This window comes from Mirounga angustirostris, unplaced genomic scaffold, assembly GCF_029215605.1.
Source record: "Mirounga angustirostris isolate CCGP_5_RB_7025 unplaced genomic scaffold, mMirAng1.0.hap1 SCAF_9, whole genome shotgun sequence".
Taxonomy (NCBI): Eukaryota; Metazoa; Chordata; class Mammalia; order Carnivora; family Phocidae; genus Mirounga; species Mirounga angustirostris.
Window position 1 is genome coordinate 1682609 of NW_026991717.1, and position 19309 is coordinate 1701917.

The 19309-nt window shown below is 43.3% G+C and overlaps 1 protein-coding gene across 6 annotated transcripts in view; it reads left to right on the forward strand.

Annotated features, from left to right (window-relative positions):
- ZFAND6 (zinc finger AN1-type containing 6) overlaps positions 1–16043 on the forward strand; it is a 70261-nt gene extending 54218 nt beyond the window's left edge. For 5 of the 6 annotated variants that reach the window (XM_054513270.2, XM_064569776.1, XM_045899285.3 and 2 more), the window contains 5 exons: positions 1397–1567; positions 3138–3246; positions 3979–4079; positions 12877–12990; positions 15128–16043. In XM_054513270.2, the coding sequence (XP_054369245.1) occupies positions 1414–1567; positions 3138–3246; positions 3979–4079; positions 12877–12990; positions 15128–15276 (627 nt within the window). In that variant the 5' untranslated portion in view covers positions 1397–1413 and the 3' untranslated portion in view covers positions 15277–16043. Of the gene's footprint in view, positions 1–1396; positions 1568–3137; positions 3247–3978; positions 4080–12876; positions 12991–15127 lie in introns of those variants that run through there. The other variant, XM_045899279.1, reaches the window with a different exon arrangement.
- Positions 16044–19309: the final 3266 nt, after the last annotated feature.

Consider the following 19309-nt stretch of genomic DNA (forward strand, 5'->3'; position numbering starts at 1 on the left):
ATTTGCGTTAAGTACGCCACCCCTTTCAAGCAATTTACATAAAGAAAAAATCTGTCAGTGATAAGCGTTGAATGCTTTCCTTCATTGTTGATCTATTCGGGACAACTTTAGTGGCAAAACCTTGTCCTCATTTGGTGGTTCTTATCCCTTAGGGTCTTTGCAGAGACTTGTCTTTAAATACACATACACCCTTTTTGGAGTAACCTTCATTTCATTTGGGAGGGTTTTTTTTTTTTAAATAGTCTGTATTACCTTCTGTCATGTTACTCATGCCAAAGGATCCCTCACTCTGTGGGAGAAGTGGCACATGGGGCTCTTCCATCTGCTGTGATTGATGACCGCCTGTGTGTGGTTTCCAGACAGCCCTGTGTCATGGCCGCTCTTTCATCTTAAATAAATATTTCGTTCCCAATTAGGCAAGTTGTACCTTCATTTAAGAGGATTTTAAAAGTTCAAAAAATGTGCAAATCAGAAGGCACCATTAGCTTTGCCGTCCTAGGATACATTCTTTTCTGTCCTTCTTGATGACTGTAGATTCTCTTTTTGTCCTGATTGACAACATATCATATATATATTTCACGTTTTGTCTTTTCATTTGTTATCAGCATTATCCTCCCCCCAAAAGTCTACTAAAATGTTTTAATAACCCATAACTTTTGAAAAAAACTCATTCTCCTGATGGTGAGCATGTATTTGAAATTTACCAGCATTATCAATGGTGCTGTGGACCACATCCCTTGTGTGTTGGTCTTTCTTCTGACCAACCCTAGGTGTTCCGTTGAAGACCCTGAAGGGGAGTGACTGATTCTGAGGGCAGTTTTGTAAGGCTCTTACAGTGAATTGCTAAATTGTTTGCCAGAAAGTTTGGGCCAGTTCCTCATTTCCCCCGCATTCTGCCCATTTCTTCCTGTCTTCACCAGCATTGGTATTCTGTAAAATGCTTTTTAAACAGAATAAATTATACAGTTATGCTCAGTGAACTTTGAGCAAAAGTGTTAATGCTTAGAAATTAATAGTATCACATATAGGAAAACATATAATGTATTTCTTATTATTCGGAGTCCATACTGAACTCTAGCTAGCCTTGAAGGGTTTTCCTTAACGTTCTGGTGGTGTGGAGTCTTCAGAACCGAGCTATCCCTAGAGTTGTTTACATTTTCTGAGCCAGTACAGACCTTCTTGTGTAGAGAGGGTTGGAGATAAAAGTTCGTTTTGTATCTTTTGGTCATTATTTTTTCTCTCTACCTTAGCCCTAGGTCTTGAGACAGGTGTATAGAATGATTTAGGGCAGGAGTGTATGTGGGTTTTTGTTGTTTTTTTTTTTTTATAAAGCAAATGTGGATAATGTGTGGCTGCAGTGTGTCTGAATTCTTTACTAATTCTGTGTAAATTTCAGGTGTGCAACAGAGGAACATGGCTCAAGAAACTAATCACAGCCAAGTGCCTATGCTTTGTTCCACTGGCTGCGGATTTTACGGAAACCCTCGTACGAATGGCATGTGTTCAGTGTGCTATAAAGAACATCTTCAAAGACAGAATAGTAGTAATGGTAGAATAAGCCCACCTGGTAAGTAATTCTGTCAAAACCCAGTGGTATTCATCATTGGGATGGATTTGGACAGCACGATGCACCGGATACTTTTTCCTACTCTCATATTGCGCTTATATTTACTGCATTCATATCAGGAAAATTCCTCCCTACATGTCTTCGTTGTCAGCGGTATCCTTACCCACTGAAAGTAACCAGAACAAATCCATTCCACAGCCTTACCTGCTGTGCTACAGAGCTCTGTTCTCTTACGAAAACACAAGCACACTTCGAGTATATGGGGGTGTCTGGGTAAGTCCGCTGTAAAGGAGGGAGTGTTGTGAGGACCTCGGTTATTTTACTGGGACGCCTATTGGAGCCAACGTAGTTGTGGAAGGAAGGAGTGGGTTGCAGGTGGCCCCGGCTGACTTTAGAGAGAGCCATACGCCGTAAGGGAAGAGAGGTGCGGCCGTGTGACTGAGAGCACGGGGTGTTCAGCACTGGCTCACTTCAGCTCCGGGTGCGTTCTGTGTGTCCGAGGGTTCTTTGGGGTCGTGGAAATGGGTTTTGGGTCAGTGGCTGTATTGGAAGGATCAGGAGGATTCCGAGTGTGGGCTTCACAGAGGTGTAGCAGTCAGTGAAGGCTGTTACTTGGTTCATGTAAAATTCTGTGTGGGGTCTTCTCATTGTTGCTTCGTGTTCAAGCCAAAAGCTAGAACCATTTAATCAGAATTTCTCCAAATTTTCTCAAGGCCAAGATCAAATGAATGTAAATTGTTTTTTAATTAAATCACCATCTGCATTTCTGCCTTATGAAGAACAGGGAAAAGAATAACCTAACGTGCTGAGCACAGATTTCAATTCTGAACTTATGTTTGCCTCAACTGCTCCATCTTTTGTTTTTGTTTTTTGTTTTTTTTTAAAGATTTTATTTATTTATTTGACAGAGAGAGGCAGGGGGAGTGGGAGAGGGAGAAGCAGGCTCCCCGCTGAGCAGGGAGCCCGATGTGGGGCTCGATCCCAGGACCCTGGGATCATGACCTGAACCGAAGGCAGACGCTCAACGACTGAGCCACCCAGGCGCCTGTGAATTTTTTTTTTAAAGATTCTATTTATTTATTTGACAGAGAGAGACACAGCGAGAGAGGGAACACAAGCAGGGGGAGTAGGAGAGGGAGAAGCAGGCCCCCCGCAGAGCAGGGAGCCCGATGCGGGGCTCAATCCCAGGACCCTGGGATCATGACCTGAGCCGAAGGCAGACGCTTAATGACTGAGCCACCCAGGCGCCCCATCTTTTGTCTTAAATGCTTTGTGCACTAGTACTTGCAAGATGTGTGTGAATTCAAGGGTGTGAGTGACCCGCAGTCCTGAGAAGTAGTTCAGTTTATTAATATATACAGTATGTATGTGGTTTCTTTCTGGGTTTAAATTACCTTTTTTCCATTGGAAAATTATTGAAAAATTTTAAAAGTAATGAAGCAGCATATTATAGGTGTGGTAAGACAAGATTTGTCTACCCTAGTTCGCGGATAGCTGTTCTCTATTTTAGACAAGGTGTCGGAATGCCCAGAGCTCAGAGTCCCTAATTCGCAATGTGGTTCTGTTGCAGCAGCTTCTGTCAGTAGTCTGTCTGAATCTTTACCCGTCCAGTGCACAGACGGCAGCGTCCCGGATGCCCAGTCACCGCTAGACTCCACGTCTGCATCTGTGCAGCCAAGGTAAGACCCAGGCTCCGAGTGCCGGTTGGCGAGCTGGTGACGGAGGAGGCATGTGTCCTCTGTCTGATCAGTGCCGTGAAGGAGAGGGAGGGCAAGTCCCTGTAGGTTAGCCAGCCTAACACTGCATCTGTCTCACTACTGACTAGTCAGAAGAGGCTTCCTGCTGAATTCAGATGCTGGGTTCTCACCGGGGCCGGTGTCTGCGGGGGTCAGTGCCTGTGGTGCAGGCCCCTCTGGGCTCCTCGCTCCCTGGCTTGGGCCATGCCCTCGCTTCCTGTTCTCTCCGGAAGTCCCGCCATGTAGAAGCCTGAAAACACAGAAGTACTTGCTTCCCTTGTCCTCTGCTATTAGGAAACAAGGATGACGTTTCTACTCTAGTCCTTTCCCCAGTTCGTGATGGGGGACACCCAGTTCCGCTGCCCAGCACGTCCTTTCCCGCGTTGTAACCCGGCTCCTGAAGCCGGGTGTGGCCGAGCTAGTGTTCGTGTGGTGAATTCATGCACAGAGACCACTCACTGTTGCTCTTATTGCTAATGCCTTGAACTTCTGGTCCAGACTGGTCTCTGGGTTCATGGCGCTCTGGTTAATGCGAAGTTACAGAACAGTATCTCCGTGTTCATTCTTATAATGATGTGCTTAGATATGTTGAACTCAGATTTATTACGTCACTCTGGTTACTGTTCCTGCGTGGAGATGATCATTTTGTAAATCTACGTATTTTTGCTTTTCTAGCCCTGTATCAAATCAGTCACTTTTATCAGAATCTGTAGCATCTTCCCAAGTGGACAATACATCTGTGGACAAAGCAGGACCCGAAACAGAAGACCTGCAAGGTTTGCACATGAGCTAACTCACTTCCGTCATCCATTTAACAGCTGAGGATTACAGGCCAGGCACTGTCCTCGGAGCATATATTCTTTTAAATTGCCTGCCTAAAATATATTTTTATATTTATTTTCTTTATGAGCAGAATATTTTATATCTTCAAGTATTTAATGGACTGAAATGTTGGGAGCCACTTCACGCTGATACATAATTTATGTCGTCGATGTAAATGTAGAAAATTGTAAATTTGTTTAGTTTGAGAACTAAGTGAATGAATAGTGGTATTATACTGTTCTTTTTTACTGTTATTTTTACCAGTTTAACCTAAATATTATTTGCCCTGCAAGCAACTACGGCTTCGGCTTAGGGGGAATCTCTTACCTTTTGACTCGGGTCGTTAGACCGTTGGACGTGACTGGCGGTCGTCCCTCTCTCCCCGTGTGGGGTGCGAGGGCAGCCGTCACGTTCAGTTTCTCGTCTTCGCAGCACGGTGCCTCTTGCTCTTGCCCACACTCTTTCCATCCCCATCATGTGCGTCAGAATGATGTAGGAAGGCTTTCTCGGCGGCAGAGATGGTAGAGAGACTGAGGAGACTGGTAGATAGCCTGTGCTCATGTGGAGACACTGGCTCACTGAAGAAGGACACTCGGGAAAGGTAAGCCCACGGCTGAGCCTACGGCCTGGCTTAGAGAGAAAAGCTCTCCGGGCCAGCGAGACCTTCCATCGAACATGGTGTCCGCATGGTAGCGACAGGTGTGTCTCGTCATCTTAGCTTACGTTTGCTGAAGTTTGAATGTGGCTGAGCTGGCTAGTTCCCCTTGCTCTGAGTTCATGCCCGAGAAATGATTAGCATAGTTGGCCTGTTTGTAGATTTTGCTATAGCAAGAAAATATACTGTCTGGCCAACATCAGTATTCTCTTCCATGCAGCATATTATTGTAAATTAATAACCATTACAAGTGAAAATGTCTTTTTGTTAAAAAGAAAAATTTTAGGAAGGGAAGAAATAGAAAAATCCCTAAGATTTACTTATCCCTGGGGCATGGGAAGTAGGAGAAGGGTGGTAAAGCTTTTGGTTTTGTGGCCGGCTGCTTTAGACAGGGGGCTCAAAGGGGTGGTGTGGCCAGACAGGATGCGCGCTCAATAAGTTGGACGGGATCACATTTCAGAATTTGCTCTGTTGGAGGTTGTCGATAGATAATTGGTATTCAGATGTATGATGAGTATTATGTGTGCTATTTGGATGTCCTTGGCACATGTTGAAAAATGAGGAGCTAAAATTAGGAGGAGCAGGTTGGAGGACGAGTCAGCAAAGGAAGGAGAAGTCATCTGGGCCCTGGTTAATTTCAGCCCACAGGTGCCCACGTCGGAGAGTTTCTAGAAGCAAGGGTTGCTTAGCAGTTTGGGAAGAGAGCTAAGTAAGGAAAAATGAAAACAGGCTGCTAATCATGAAGATGTTATTATCTCACGACGGAACAAAGTTTAGAATGTTGGTCGTGAACAAAATGTGTGCCGCTTAAGGATACGGTAGCAGTTACTGTACAAGTCTGACAAAAGATGAAGAGAGGTTGGTCACCTATGACCGTGTAAAGTGCTTTTATACCATTCGTGGTGTATGGAGAACAGGGTAGTTTTCTGTACCTAGCCCTGAGGACAGGAATGCAGAAGGTGGTCTTGAAGCTGTATGAGGAGAAATCATAAGGGGTTTTAAAAATTTAGACTCCTTTTTTCATGTATGATTTCAATGACTTTTAAGGTTAAACCAGTATTAGCTTATAAGTACCTCTTAAAAACTTAGCATTCATTATTTTAGCATTGCAGAATCTTTGGAAAATCTGGTATAAGTTTCATCTGAGTTTGAGAGGATTCATTTTCAGTGCATAAAATTTCTTAACAGCCTAGTTTTTGAAAAGGTTTTGCTTATGCTGTTGAATTAAGAATGTCTTCTTTTATTGTAAACGTGCACAAATACAGGTTTCCCTGCTATCCAAAAGTAGAGCATTTTGGTGAAACGTTTTGTAAACTAAAATGGTGTAAAGAGGCGATTACCATTTCATAAAAGCGAAAATTCTCTTTGGCCGATATCTTTGTTAGCAAAAACAGGTACTAATATAGGTTTTTCATAAACGTGAAGTGCATATAGCAGATTCTCAGTAGCAGGGGAAATGCGTGTGTGGATGCGTGTCGGTGTGCACGTACACTCATAACATAAACCTACTTGTGATTTCCCTGTTGACAGAAACAAATGCAGAGAGTATTTTCTTCCATCTCTTTAGTGGATGGACAAACACTGACAGAGAAAAGTCTTGGACTCCAGTGCTGTAGTCATTTGACCTGGAGCTGGAACCCGGGCACCCGACTCCAGGCCAGGATTCTTTCCCGGACAGTTGTCGTGCTCGCTAGCCTGGGCCATGCAGCCCCCCCGGCCAGGGTGGTGTCGTCTGCCTTGACCAGCCAAGTATCTACTTTCTCCTGTATTATTCCATTTGCATCCCTCAGGGAAATTGATTTAGATGGGAAGATCATCCCGGGGAGAGGGTTCATGAGTAGCAGCCATGCATCTAAGCCAGCATTTCCTAACGTTCTTCATTGGAGTTTTCCGATAAGCGTCCTTGGAATGGCTTCTTCCTCTGTAGGTGTTCTGCTTATAATTAGGCTGTGTTGCCACCAGGCGGGTGGTGCTGAAGAGTGTCCTCGTGGCTCTGAAGAGTTTTCCTCCTCTTTGAATGTTATAGCATGTTTCTCGTGTAATTATTCTTCTAACTTAACAAGCAGCAATACCCCACGTAGTCTCACTTAGGAATGTCAGATTTTCAGTTCACAAAAGCTAGTGGGTTTTTTTGTTTTTTTTTTTAAAGATTTTGTTTATTTATTTGACAGAGAGATAGAAAGAGCACAAGTAGGCAAAGAGGCAGGCAGAGGGAGAGGGAGAAGCAGGCTCCCCACTGAGCAGGGAGCCCGATGCGGGGCTCGATCCCGGGACCCCGGGATCATGACCTGAGCTGAAGGCAGACGCTTAACGACTGAGCCACCCAGGCGCCCCACAAAAGCTAGTTTTAAAAACATCTTTTAAAGTGTTTCGGTGCACTTTACACCATCGTACTTGATTGCCTTCCTGCACATTGTGCTTCACTTTGGTTAACCTCTCAGTCCCTCAGATCCTGAACCTTAGGAAAAAGAAATGGAATTTGGATCAGAGGTTCTATTTCCTACCTTCCTTCCTTCCTTCCTTCCTTCCTTCCTTTTGTTTTTTAAAGATTTTATTTATTTATTAGAGAGAGAGCATGAGCGGGGAGGAGAGGGAGAAGCAGACTCCCCGCTGAGCAGGGAAGGGGGACTGACCCGGGACTCGATCCCAGGACCCCGGGATCATGACCTGAGCCGAAGGCAGGCGCTTAACCAGCTGAGCCACCCAGGGGCCCCAGAGGTTCTATTTTCATTTGTTGACTCCCCCACTGAGCCATACTTTTATTACTTTTAAAGGAGAATAAGTAATAGCCACATCCACCTTACAGGGTGCTTTAGAAGTCACTGAAATGATGGAGGTGGAATGGGTTTTATACACCACAAAGGATATTCTTAGTCTGTGCAATGCCACAGGGATGTGGCAGTTACAGGAGGCTTAGGATAAGAGAGACTTGTGAAGCTTCCAACAGTAGCACGAGATGAGGTGCTGAGCCCTTCATCAGTGACGCATTCTAGGAGGACTGAGTTATTGTCAGAACGGTGGACAGGGATTGTCTCCTAGAGTTGACAGAGTGAACTAGATTCCCCAGACTCCAATTCTTAGGGATCCTGACTTCATACAGAATTGAGTGGACAGCTCGGTGGCTCAGAACAATCCAAGAGGAACAGTCCCGTTAGACAAATTTGAGAAAGCTGTCTGGATTAAAAAGCCGATTTCTTCTGATTTTAAAGTCTGGGTGAGAATAGCCAAACAGTCTTGGAAAAAGTAGAACAGAGCTAAGGAAGACTAACAATTCCCAGTTTCAAAGCTGAGCACAAGCTGCAGTAACTGAGGCTACAGATGCAGGCGTGAGGACACTCCTGTGGATCGCGGGGGTAGGACCGGCATCCAGAAATACACTCTGACAGTCACGGGCAGTTGGTTTTCAACAAATGTGCCAAGATCGTCCAGTAGGGGAGGAGTAGGCTTCAGCAGGTGATGATGGATAGTTAAAAGGGTAAAATTGGACCTCTACTCACACCTTATATAAAAGTTTACACCAGAATACTAGAACATAGGAGCCAAAACTGTAAAACGTTTAAAAGAAAAACAGGCGTAAGTCTTCATGACCTTGGCTCAGGCAGCGCTTCCTTAGGTGGGGCACCTGACGCACAAGCGACCAGAGGAACACAGACACACTGGAACCTGTTTGCTTCAAGGGACACCATCAAGAGTGCGAAAAGGTAGTCCACACATTGGGGAAAATATTTGCGAATCATAGATCTGATAAGATTATATAACGAATGTTTTAAATTCCAACAGTAGAAAGACCAGTTCTTTAAAGGGCAAGGATTTGAATAGATGTTTTTCCAAAGAAGCTATGCAAATGGTCAAGTGTGAAGGATATGGAGAAATTAGAGCCCTAGTGCATGGTTGTTGGGGACGCACAGTGGTGCAGCTGCTTTGGGAAACAGCGTGGCAGTTACACGTTGAATTCAGAAAGTCAGAGAGTTACCCGTATGACCCAGAAATTCCATTCCTAATTCCCAGGGGTTGAAAACGTGTCCACACAGAAACGTGTGTGTTCACAGTGTTCGTAGCAGCATTGTTCATAGTTAACCAAAACGTGGCAACAACCCAGATGGCCATCAGCAGGGGACTGGATAAACGAGATGTGGGCTGTCCATACTCCGGAGTGTTCCTCAGCCGGGAAGGGAGTCGAAGTTCTGATCCTTGCCACAGCAGGGATGAAAACATGCAGAGTACAAGAAGCCAGGCACGGGTACCACAGGCCGTGTGGTTCATGTAGGCGGGAGGCAGGTGCAGTGAAGAGGGCCGTCTGCAGTCGCACAGGCCCCCCCCCGGGGGCGGCGGGGGCAGCACTTGCTGGAGGGGCCTGTTCAGCAGGGCTGTGCTGGGACAAAAGCCGAGAAGGTTGTTTAAAGCAGCTCATGGAAGAGTCCTGAGGTACTGGGTTCTAATCCATGGGTAGGGGAGAGAGCCTTGTGAAGGCTGGTTGCTTTTTTGTCTTTTTTTTAAGGATGACACAAAGTTGTATTTTAAGAAGATTAATGTGACACTTCTTTGTTCCCAGATAGCTGCTAATAGAAACTGCTGTCCTGCACAGAGCTGCTCTGTCCAGAAAGGTGGCCGCTGGTCTTGGGTACTACTGAGCCCTTGAGAGGCGGCCGGTCTGAAGTTAGTTTAGTACATACTTGTTTGCTGGTAGTGTAATGTATATGTAGGTTTCAGAGACTGAGTATCAAAAAGATGAGAAATATCTCACTAATACTTTAAATACTGATTACCTTTTATTTTTTTTTTTTTTTTTTTTTTTTTTTTTTTTTTTAAAGATTTTATTTATTTGTGAGAGAGAGAATGAGAGACAGAGAGCATGAGAGGGAGGAGGGTCAGAGGGAGAAGCAGACTCCCTGCCGAGCAGGGAGCCCGATGCGGGACTCGATCCCGGGACTCCAGGATCATGACCTGAGCCGAAGGCAGTCGCTTAACCAACTGAGCCACCCAGGCGCCCCTGATTACCTTTTAAATGATAATATATATTAATTTTGCCCTTCTATACTTTTTAACCCAGTGGTTGGAAAATACATAATTAAATCTATGGCTTGGTCTATTTTTTTGGACCCTGCTATACTGTAAGGCTTATTTTTCCCTTGAATATTTAAAATGTCATTTTGTAAAGAATTTTTGAGCTAGGAATAACTTAAAGATCATTTGGTTCAACCCCTCATTTTGCATAAAATGAAGTACAGAGAAGGAAAATGAATGTTCTCCCAGTGGGTTGTTGGAAAAGTGTATGTTCATTCAGGAAATGTCTGTCGAGGGACCACTCGGTGTCAGCACTGGGTGTAAGTGGTGAGTAGAAGCCCCCAAGCACCGAGCTTCGTCTGACCTCCGAGGAGGGGGGACTGGTCCTACTGTGTGAGGAAGACGTGCGCATTATTACGTTACGTGGGGATTGTGTCTGCTGTCAGATGACTCCCAGTTGTTAGTATTCATCATGTGTATTAATGTGCTTCCAAACAAGGGTAACAGAAGTAATGCTAGATAGTTTATATACTTATTGTTATATTTGTGTACTTTTTTAGCAGGACCCAGAACCAGAGGGCTTGTGAAGTATCTTAAAATTACTGGCCAGTAGACTTTGTCTAGTTGGGATTTAAGTTTACTTCCCAGCCTTCATGCCTAGGCCTCCCAAACAGACCTTGCAGACCAGCAGATAGGACGTAGGCGGCTGCCTGTTCTCAGTCATTAACAAGCAGCTGACCTTGTATCCAGTTCTCCTGTCACACTGTGAGAAACTGCCTAGTTCTGAGGACACTTCTCATTTTGGCTTCAGGTTCAATATGTTTATGGCCCTTTTAAAAGACAGAATTGTTTCCTTTTACATGATTAAGAGTTTGATAAGGCATGCTTTGGTCTTAAATCTCACATATAAGGAAATGGGTAATTTCCGGGAATCCTAGGCGTTTACACAATACTAGGTCATCTTGCCCATGAACTTGATTTGGTGAATGTTTCAATTCAAGCTGGCAGTCGGTAGCTGGAGGCAAGCGAAGGTCACCTTAGTCTCATGGGGTCATGAGTGGACGATGATCAGCCTCAGATGCTATCCCTCGCTCACCAGCTCTTGGGCTGCCTGTGGATCCTTAACTCTAAAGGTTGTGCATCTGCTGTGGACAGAGCATTAGGACTGAGACGTGTGTGTGCAGGAGTGTGGGGGCGGGGCAGGGAAACGTATCTTCACTCTCCTCCATTTCCAGATTCCAAAGTTTGTGCCTCAGTAGTTCACCTGGTTTTGTTAAGGTTTTCTTGGAGTTTGTGTTGTTGCTGTAATTTAAGCATTGTTTGTGTAAGTTTGTGTGACTATCACAGTTGGGAGAACAGGTTGGATATTATGGCTTACACATTTCAGAGACAATAAACAGATTCTTTTCTGATGGCAAGTTAAACTATTTTTGAGCTCTTTACACATAGCAAAATGTTATTTGATACTGTTCTAGGAGCTGTGGATAAAATAAGTAAGCAAGATGTTCAGCCACTACCATCATAGAGTTCACATTCTGAGGTTATTTATTTATTAATAATAAAAGGTTTTATGTGTCCATAATCTGTTTAAAATGTTTATATTAGCACAGCTGTCTCCCATCTGGTTTCAGAATTTCTAGGTGGAGTTTACTTGTTTGTGGTGTTTTGTCTTTGTCATATTTTGTTAAAATGGGAGCTAATATAGTTAACATAAGCAGATTAGAATCCATTAGGTCAAATGCTTGTGCATTTGCTGTGTATAGGTCATTGTGATGGGTGCTGGAGATTCATATGGGAAGTAAGATACCACCGGCCCTTGGTGGGCTCACTTACCGTGGAATTGGGGCAACTGGGGCACATGACTGCAGTGGGTGAGTAATTAAGGAATGCAGCTGAGCAGGTTTTGTGAGGCACCTGCCCTGTGGTCGGGGTGCCAGCGCCGGCTGGAGCAGGAGTGGAGAGGACAAGCTCCTGCGCTGGAGGAGCTCACTGCTAAGCCGGGGGAAGACAAAGAGGCCGTTCCAATAGTGTGGGCCTTACTAATGGGGCACATAGGAAGGTTCCTGTTGAAGTCGTTGGGTAGAGGATGGAGTAAGAGTTGATGGTATAAGCTTAAACAAGAAAGCCCAATTCGAGTAAGCCAGGGAGAGAGTGGGACAGGAGGGGCGTGGGAAAGCATTCCACACAGAAAGGCTGTTGACAGAAGGCCAGAGATGAGAAGACTTTGTATGCTTTGGATTGGTTGTAAATGGTGTGAGCAGAGGGCTGGCTCCACAGTGGTTGAGCAGGAGAGTCCTCGAGGACTGGATGCTGAGAAACTCAGAGGGCGAGAACTTGGCTGCAGAAAGTCGTTGCTTTAGAGCGAGATGTCATGTGTGCTGGGTCATGTGACAGACTCTGACTCCGGTGACAGCGTCGGGAGGGCCAGGGGATGAGGGACAGGAGGGTTCACATTGGTTCAGATGTGGGCACAGTGCTTTGACCGAATCTTGGTGCAGCTGGCCTTGGTTTTGCTACTTACGCACGTCCATTTATTATCCTAATTATAACATTCTAATAAATTTATCTTCCTAACATTTTAAAGGTTTTATGTGAAACATTCTGAGAATTTTAAACATAGTGTTCCACCTAATCTTGGTTTCAGCCCTTTCTGCCCTTGTTCTCTGAGGAATCTACATAGTTCTGACCCCAGCAATATTTCAGAGTTGGGTTGTGGCCATTTTCTTACACACCCCCTTAGAATACCCAGCTAGTATTTGCGTGGGGGTCAAATACATAATTACTAGAAAAAATAGGGAATACCGCACTAGACCTCTGGAGTCACCATTAACATACCAGTATATGTTCTAGATTCCTTGTGTGTGCCCATGTGTGCACACAAGTGCATAACATAGGTACATAGGTTTAATGGAAAGGGTGTTGTATTAATGTCTACTTTGTAATTTACTGTAAGCATCTTTCCATGCTAAGAGATTCCTCAGTTATCCGCCCAGTAACAGATCACTACTGAGGGTGGGGCAGGGGGACAGCCACCACCCAGTATTAAAATCTTACTGAATGATTAAATTTTACCACCTTCCTGTTTTTGTCAGCTTCAGTATCAGATACGGCACAACAGCCATCTGAAGAGCAAAGCAAGTCTCTTGAAAAACCAAAACAAAAAAAGAATCGCTGTTTCATGTGCAGGAAGAAAGTGGGACTTACTGGTAAGGGCCTAAATCCAATGGTTTAAACTTAAGATTGTATTTTAAAATAATGCATGGCTTAGTGTTCCTGGCTTCAATGCAGATCATTTTTGTTCCCATGAGAGTTAATACTGGATATACTTCAGCTTCTGAATTTTCTTAAATAAAGTAGCTTTAATTATATACCTGAAAGTGAAATGAATAGATTTGCTTTTAAAAATTCATTCCAGCTGGGTTTGAGAGCATTCGACAGGTCGGGTCACAGTGCCAGGTGCTGTGAAAGGCATGGCTCCTGCCGTGGCAAAGCCGGAAGCTGCGGAGGAAGGGGGTAGTTAAGTACTTGGCAGGCCGAGAGGTACTTTGTCTGCGTAGAATGGCTGATGATGGTGCTCGTGAGGGCCCAGTGAGTTAGCCCTTGTGAGGCGTCAGCCCCCCGCTGCAAGACTGCAACAGAGCTGTTAGACGGTTCTGTTACTAAGAGAGGAAGAAAAAATACTTGAAATATTATCTGGATATTTAGCAAATGAAGTAGATTGAGTACAGTCAGTGGATTACTTTGGGAGTTCAGGGACAGGTATCCTAATTAATTCATGTAAAAGAAGGGGAGTAGAGGCCCATCACGGAGAGCGTCATGGAGGCAGCGTGTTTCAGCTGAGTCTTGAACGATGAGTAGGACTTAGAATGGATAGAAACAGGGCCATTTCGGGCAGAAAGATTAGCCTGAACAGAAGGTCGGATAAAGGAAAGAACGGGGCGTGTTGAGGGGCCCGAGCTGGGGAGGGCGGCAGTAGCACATGGCCTGGGAAGAGGGGTGTCCCCTGAGAAGGCTGCTGCCGTGGGCTGTGCCCCAAGGTGGGGAGCACGCGCAGCTGGAAAGAATCCATTTATTATCTGTTGTGTGCCTGGCATTGTGCTGAATACTCCACAAAAATTTGACTTCAGAGCTGAGAAGAGTAGATGAGAGTTTCAGGATCTGAGGAAGGTTTCTCTGGCCAGGGAACAGGTTGTAGAGAAGGTGGAGGGTGGAGTGCAGTCTGGTATCAAAGGTGTTGAAGACTGGCCCATGCTTTGGCAGATGTGTTTATTTAAAGAATACAAGCATGAACAAATCAGGTATTTTAAAATACACATGTTTAGTAACAAATAATAGTCTTTCTGCATCTCAGACACTCTCAGACTTCGTGATTGGAAGGCTGAGGCGTAGTAACTTCCGTCCTGTCCAACCTGTCAGCCTGGTGTTGCTGTAGGCTTCATTTTCTATTCCTTATCATGAAGCTACAGAATATGTTTCTGAAGCAAAAACAAAATGTGGTAGAGGACACTTCCATCAGATGTCAGCATTCGAAATACTGATTCCTCTGCTCCATTTCCAACAGTTCCTTCCTACCATAAAATCTTAATTTTGGGAATCAGGACGGGTTTGATATGGACTATCCACACTCTCTCTTTCTCTCTCTTTTGGCTTCAACTCTTTGGGCATGTCCCTAAAATAAATAGCATTTATGGTATGCTTACTAAATGTTAAGCGTTTAACACATTCCTCATTTAATCCCTATAGTAATTTATTATTTCAAAATTACAGATGCAGAAGCTGAGGCTCAGAGGAGCTAAGTAATTTGCCTGCATTAGTAAGCGGATTCACGCTCAGGCTCTGGACTCCAGGCCCTGCTCTCACTCAGCCAGCAGGAGCCGGGTCGCCTCTGCACTGGGGGTCTGCCCGGGAAGCCAGGGTGCGGAGCGTGCTGTTTCTTAGCAGTTCTCCCAGCAGTCTCGTTACACCTTCGCTTAGTTCAGTTTTCAGGTTGCCTTCTGAGGGAGTGCTTATTTCACATTTAGAATGTGGGCTTGAGAAGTGTCTTCCATGCAGTGTAGCAGTCCTGATTTTGCTAAGAAGTAGTTGTGGTCACATCACAGGTGAAGAGACTGAGCTCAGGAGAGAAGCGGCGAGGATCCGCTGGGCATACAAGCCTCTATTTGTAGCTAGGAATAAAACGGAAGCTATCAACTAGTGAATTCTGGAAACGTTACTGGGTCCTGAAACTGTCTGGAATGATTCTTCAGATGGCTGCCCCAAATCATGATATTTTTAACATTAATGGTACTAAGGAACTTAACAGACCTTCCATCCAACTCACGTGTGTGTACTGATCATTTTCAGGGTTTGAATGCCGGTGTGGAAATGTTTACTGTGGTGTGCATCGTTACTCCGATGTACACAATTGCTCTTACAATTACAAAGCTGATGCTGCTGAGAAAATCAGAAAAGAAAATCCAGTAGTTGTTGGTGAAAAGATCCAGAAGATTTGAACTCCTGCTGGAATACAAAATCCTTTGACCATCTGCAAACTAAAAATTGACTTGAGGTTTTTTTTCCTAGTCATTGGGAATGTAGAGCAATGTATCTTGCATAGACCTTTTAATCATGCATGTCATCAGAAGAATAGATTTTTGTTTTTGTTTTGAAAATGACTCTGAACATTTATTTCCATTGCAGTTTCTGTGGCTGAAAAGACTTTAAGTAAACTTCACAAGTATTATCCTTTTAAGATCATTTTAATTTTAGTTGAGTGCAGAGGGCTTTTATAACAAATGTGGAGAAATTTTGGAGGGCCGTGATTTTTCCAGTATTAAACATGCATGCGTTGATCTTGCAGTTTATTTTCTCATTGTGTGTGTACATAGCTTTTCTCTGCAGCACGATCTCTGTCGATGGCGCCCCTCAGGGCACAACTAGTTACCAGTCACTGAATGTATCTTCATCCTTACGGCTGCTTCTGGGTTTTCATTAACAAAGGTTCTGCATATGTTAGCCTATGGTTTCTTTGCACCCACTATTTATGTCTGAATCATTTGTCACAGGAGAGTGTGTGCTGATGAGATTCTAAGTTTGTGTGTTTTTAAATTTTTTTGAGCGAGGGAAGGAAAAGCTGTATGCATTTCATTGCCGACTGCAGGTTTCTTTCAGATTACGTTCATCGGTCTGTGTGTATACAATATGAAGAATGATCTGAAGTAATTGTGCTGTATTTATGTTTACCCACCAGTCTTTGATTAAATAAAAAGGAAAACCATAACGTTCCCTTGTATTACTTTCTCTGCTCTTCTTTCTGGTAGTTAATTTCGACTTTTGGTCCTTTAGTTTTCTACTTTATTAATTTTGTACAGGTCCTGCTACTGTTCTCACATCTATTTGTGTCTGATCTTATGACGATAAATTGTAATCTTAGATTCCTTTGAATTGAAGGGGTCAGCATTTCTTTAACACCAAGAACTGCTTTTTGTCACATAGATATCGAATTTTCTAGCTCTGTTCTACATCCTGTCACACTGAGTTAGCATCTGGTTAGGAGCTCCTTTTTCTGGTAGAATTAGAGAAACTGAAAGGGCATAATTCAAACATGGCAGCTGGAGGATTGTGGACGAGAAAGACCATTTGTCCTGTGGTTTTCAGACTTCTCTGGCATACAGTCTTTTTTTAACACAAAACGTAAAACAGGTAAAAAGCAGTATTTTACAATACAAATTTCTAGGTTTAAATTTGTTTACCACTACTTTACTTGTAAGTTCTATCTTAGTATGTAATGTTGGCTTAGCATGAAAATCTGTAAATGTAATCTATTTAAATGTTATCTGTTAATTTGTTACATGAACAGATTAAAAAGAGAAAACTGTTCTCACTAGCCCAACAGATTTATGTTAAGTATTGAACAGAATTTAACACCCATTCATGATGAGAACTGATAAATTAGAACTAGGGAGCAATTTCTTTAAGCTGATAGTTTCTGTGTAAAACCAAACAAACAAAAGAAAAAGCAAGCATCCTCCAAAAAGAGGAAACTCATTCTGTTTTAAAGTCAGAAACAAAAGGCTGCCTGCTGTCCCCTGCTTGAGTTCAGAATTGAGTTGGGGATCCTGTATTCAACAGAGTAAGTCAAAACAGAGGTTCCTAAGAAGGAGAAAGGAGGAAACACTCGATATTTGCATGCATGTTCAAGGCCTCTGTAAGAAAAAATTCTCAAGTATTATCAAGAGACGATAACTAAATACCTCAGTAAACCGGGAGGGAGACATGTTAATGGCTAGGAAGACAATATAAAGATGTCCTCTGTCCCCACATAGACCTGTAAATGCAAAGCAATTCCAGTCAAAATCCCACCAAGTTTTCTCCTGGAACTTGTTAAAGCAGTTATAAAGTAAAAGGTAGCAAAGGGCTAAGGTGTCTTTGGAAAAGAAAGGGCAGGGGGGTGGACACTTGTCCTGTCAGATGCTAGGACTCGTTCACATGAAGCCATGTTAATTAAAAGAGCTTGGTATTAGCTAAGGGATGTACACATTTCCCAATGGGATAGACCAGATTGCCCGGAAAAAGGCACGCACAGACTGAATTTCGGTCTAAGAGGTGGCATGTAACATCGGGGAAGTTAATTTGAAAATTAGAGCTAGAACAATCGGTTATCTGTGTGGGAAAGGATGAAAATTAACTCTTTTCTCATGCCAGAGGAAGTTAATGTCTTAAATGTCACACAAAATTTTCAAACTTGGGGAAAAGGTAAAGATAACTACTTCTTTGGCCGTGAGATAGAGTACTACTTAAGACACAAAGCATTAACTGAAAGTGTTATTGATAGATTCTGTATTAAAATGAGGTATTTTATACCTAGGAATAAACTTAACCAAGGAGGTGAAAGACCTGTACTCAGAAGACATTGGTAGAAGAAATTGAACGTGATACAAATGAATGGAAAGATACTCCATGCTCATGGATTTGAAGAATTAATATTGTTAAAATGTCCATACCACCCAAAGCAATCTACAGATTCAATGCAATCCCTATCAGTACACCAGTAGCATTTTTCACAGAATCAGAATAAATGATCCTAAAATCTGGAGCCACAAGAGCCCAAAAAGATCTTAAACTATACTCTGACAAAGCAAGGGCAAGAAAAGCAAAAATAAACAATCGGGACCACATGAAACTAAAAAGCTTTCACACAGTGAGGGAAACCATCAACAAAATGAAAAGGCAACCTCCGGAATGGGAACTCAACACCAAAAAAATTTGATTTAAAAAATGGGCAGAAGACCTGAGTAGACACTTTGCTGAAAAAGACCTATAGATGCCCAACAGACAGAGAAGAAGATGCTCCACCTCATCAGGAAATGCAGATCAAACCACAATGAGATACCACCTCACACCTGTCAGAACGGCTAAAATCAACACAAGAAACAGCAGGTGTTGGCGAGGACGTGGTCCCCTCGTGCACTCTTGATGGGAACGCAAACCGTGCAGCCACTGTGGAAAAGAGTATGGAGGGTCCTCAAGTGAAAATGAAAATACCATACGATTCAACAGTTATACTGTGTGGAGTATTTACTTAAGGAAAACGAAAGCTAACTCAGAAAAATAAAAGCATTGTTGTTTATTGTAGCATTACCTACAATAGCCAAGATACAGAAGCAACCTGAAGTGTCCATCAAGATGAACAGATAAAGATGTGGTGTGTATATATATGTACACGATGGAATATTAGTCATAAGGAAGAAGAATGAGATCTTGCCCATTTGCAACACCATAGATGGACCTAGAGGTGATTTTGCTCAGTGAAATAAGTGAAAGACAGATACCATAGGATTTCAGTCCTATGTGGGATCAAAACAATGAACACACAGAACAGAAACAGATGTAAACCACAGACAGCAAGCTGGTGGCTGCCGGAGAGGGGGAGGTGGGTAAAGTTGGTGATGGGGGGACAAGGAGGTACAAACTTCCACTTACAAAATAAGTCCCCGGGATGAAAAGTACAGCACAGGGAACATGGTCAATACCATCATGATAACTCTGATGGCAGATGGTGACTGCACTTAATCGTGGTGAGCATTCTGAATGTATATGAATGTCAAATCACTACGATGTCCACCTAAAACTAATACAGCATCGTGCGTCAGCTATTTCAATTTTAGAAAGAAAGGAAAATGAGGTTATTTTATGCACTAATATATTATTTAAAGTATCTTCAAAGAAAGAGAAAAGATGAGTTACAAATTGGGAGAAATTACAATGCAGATCAATACCACAGTGAGATACCATTTTATACCCACTCAACTGGCAAAATTTTAAAAGTCTGGCAGTATATATCGTGTTGGAGGGATCCCGCGTAACTTCTGATAAGCTGCTGGTATTAGTCAAAAGTGGTTCAGTCCTTTAGAAGATTTGGTGTTACCTTTTATTTTTTTATTTTTTTTGAAGTTTTTAAGTAATCTTTGTGTCCAACATGGGGCTGAAACTCACAACCCTGATAGAGTCACTTGCTCTTCTGACTGAACCAGCCATGCGCCCCGG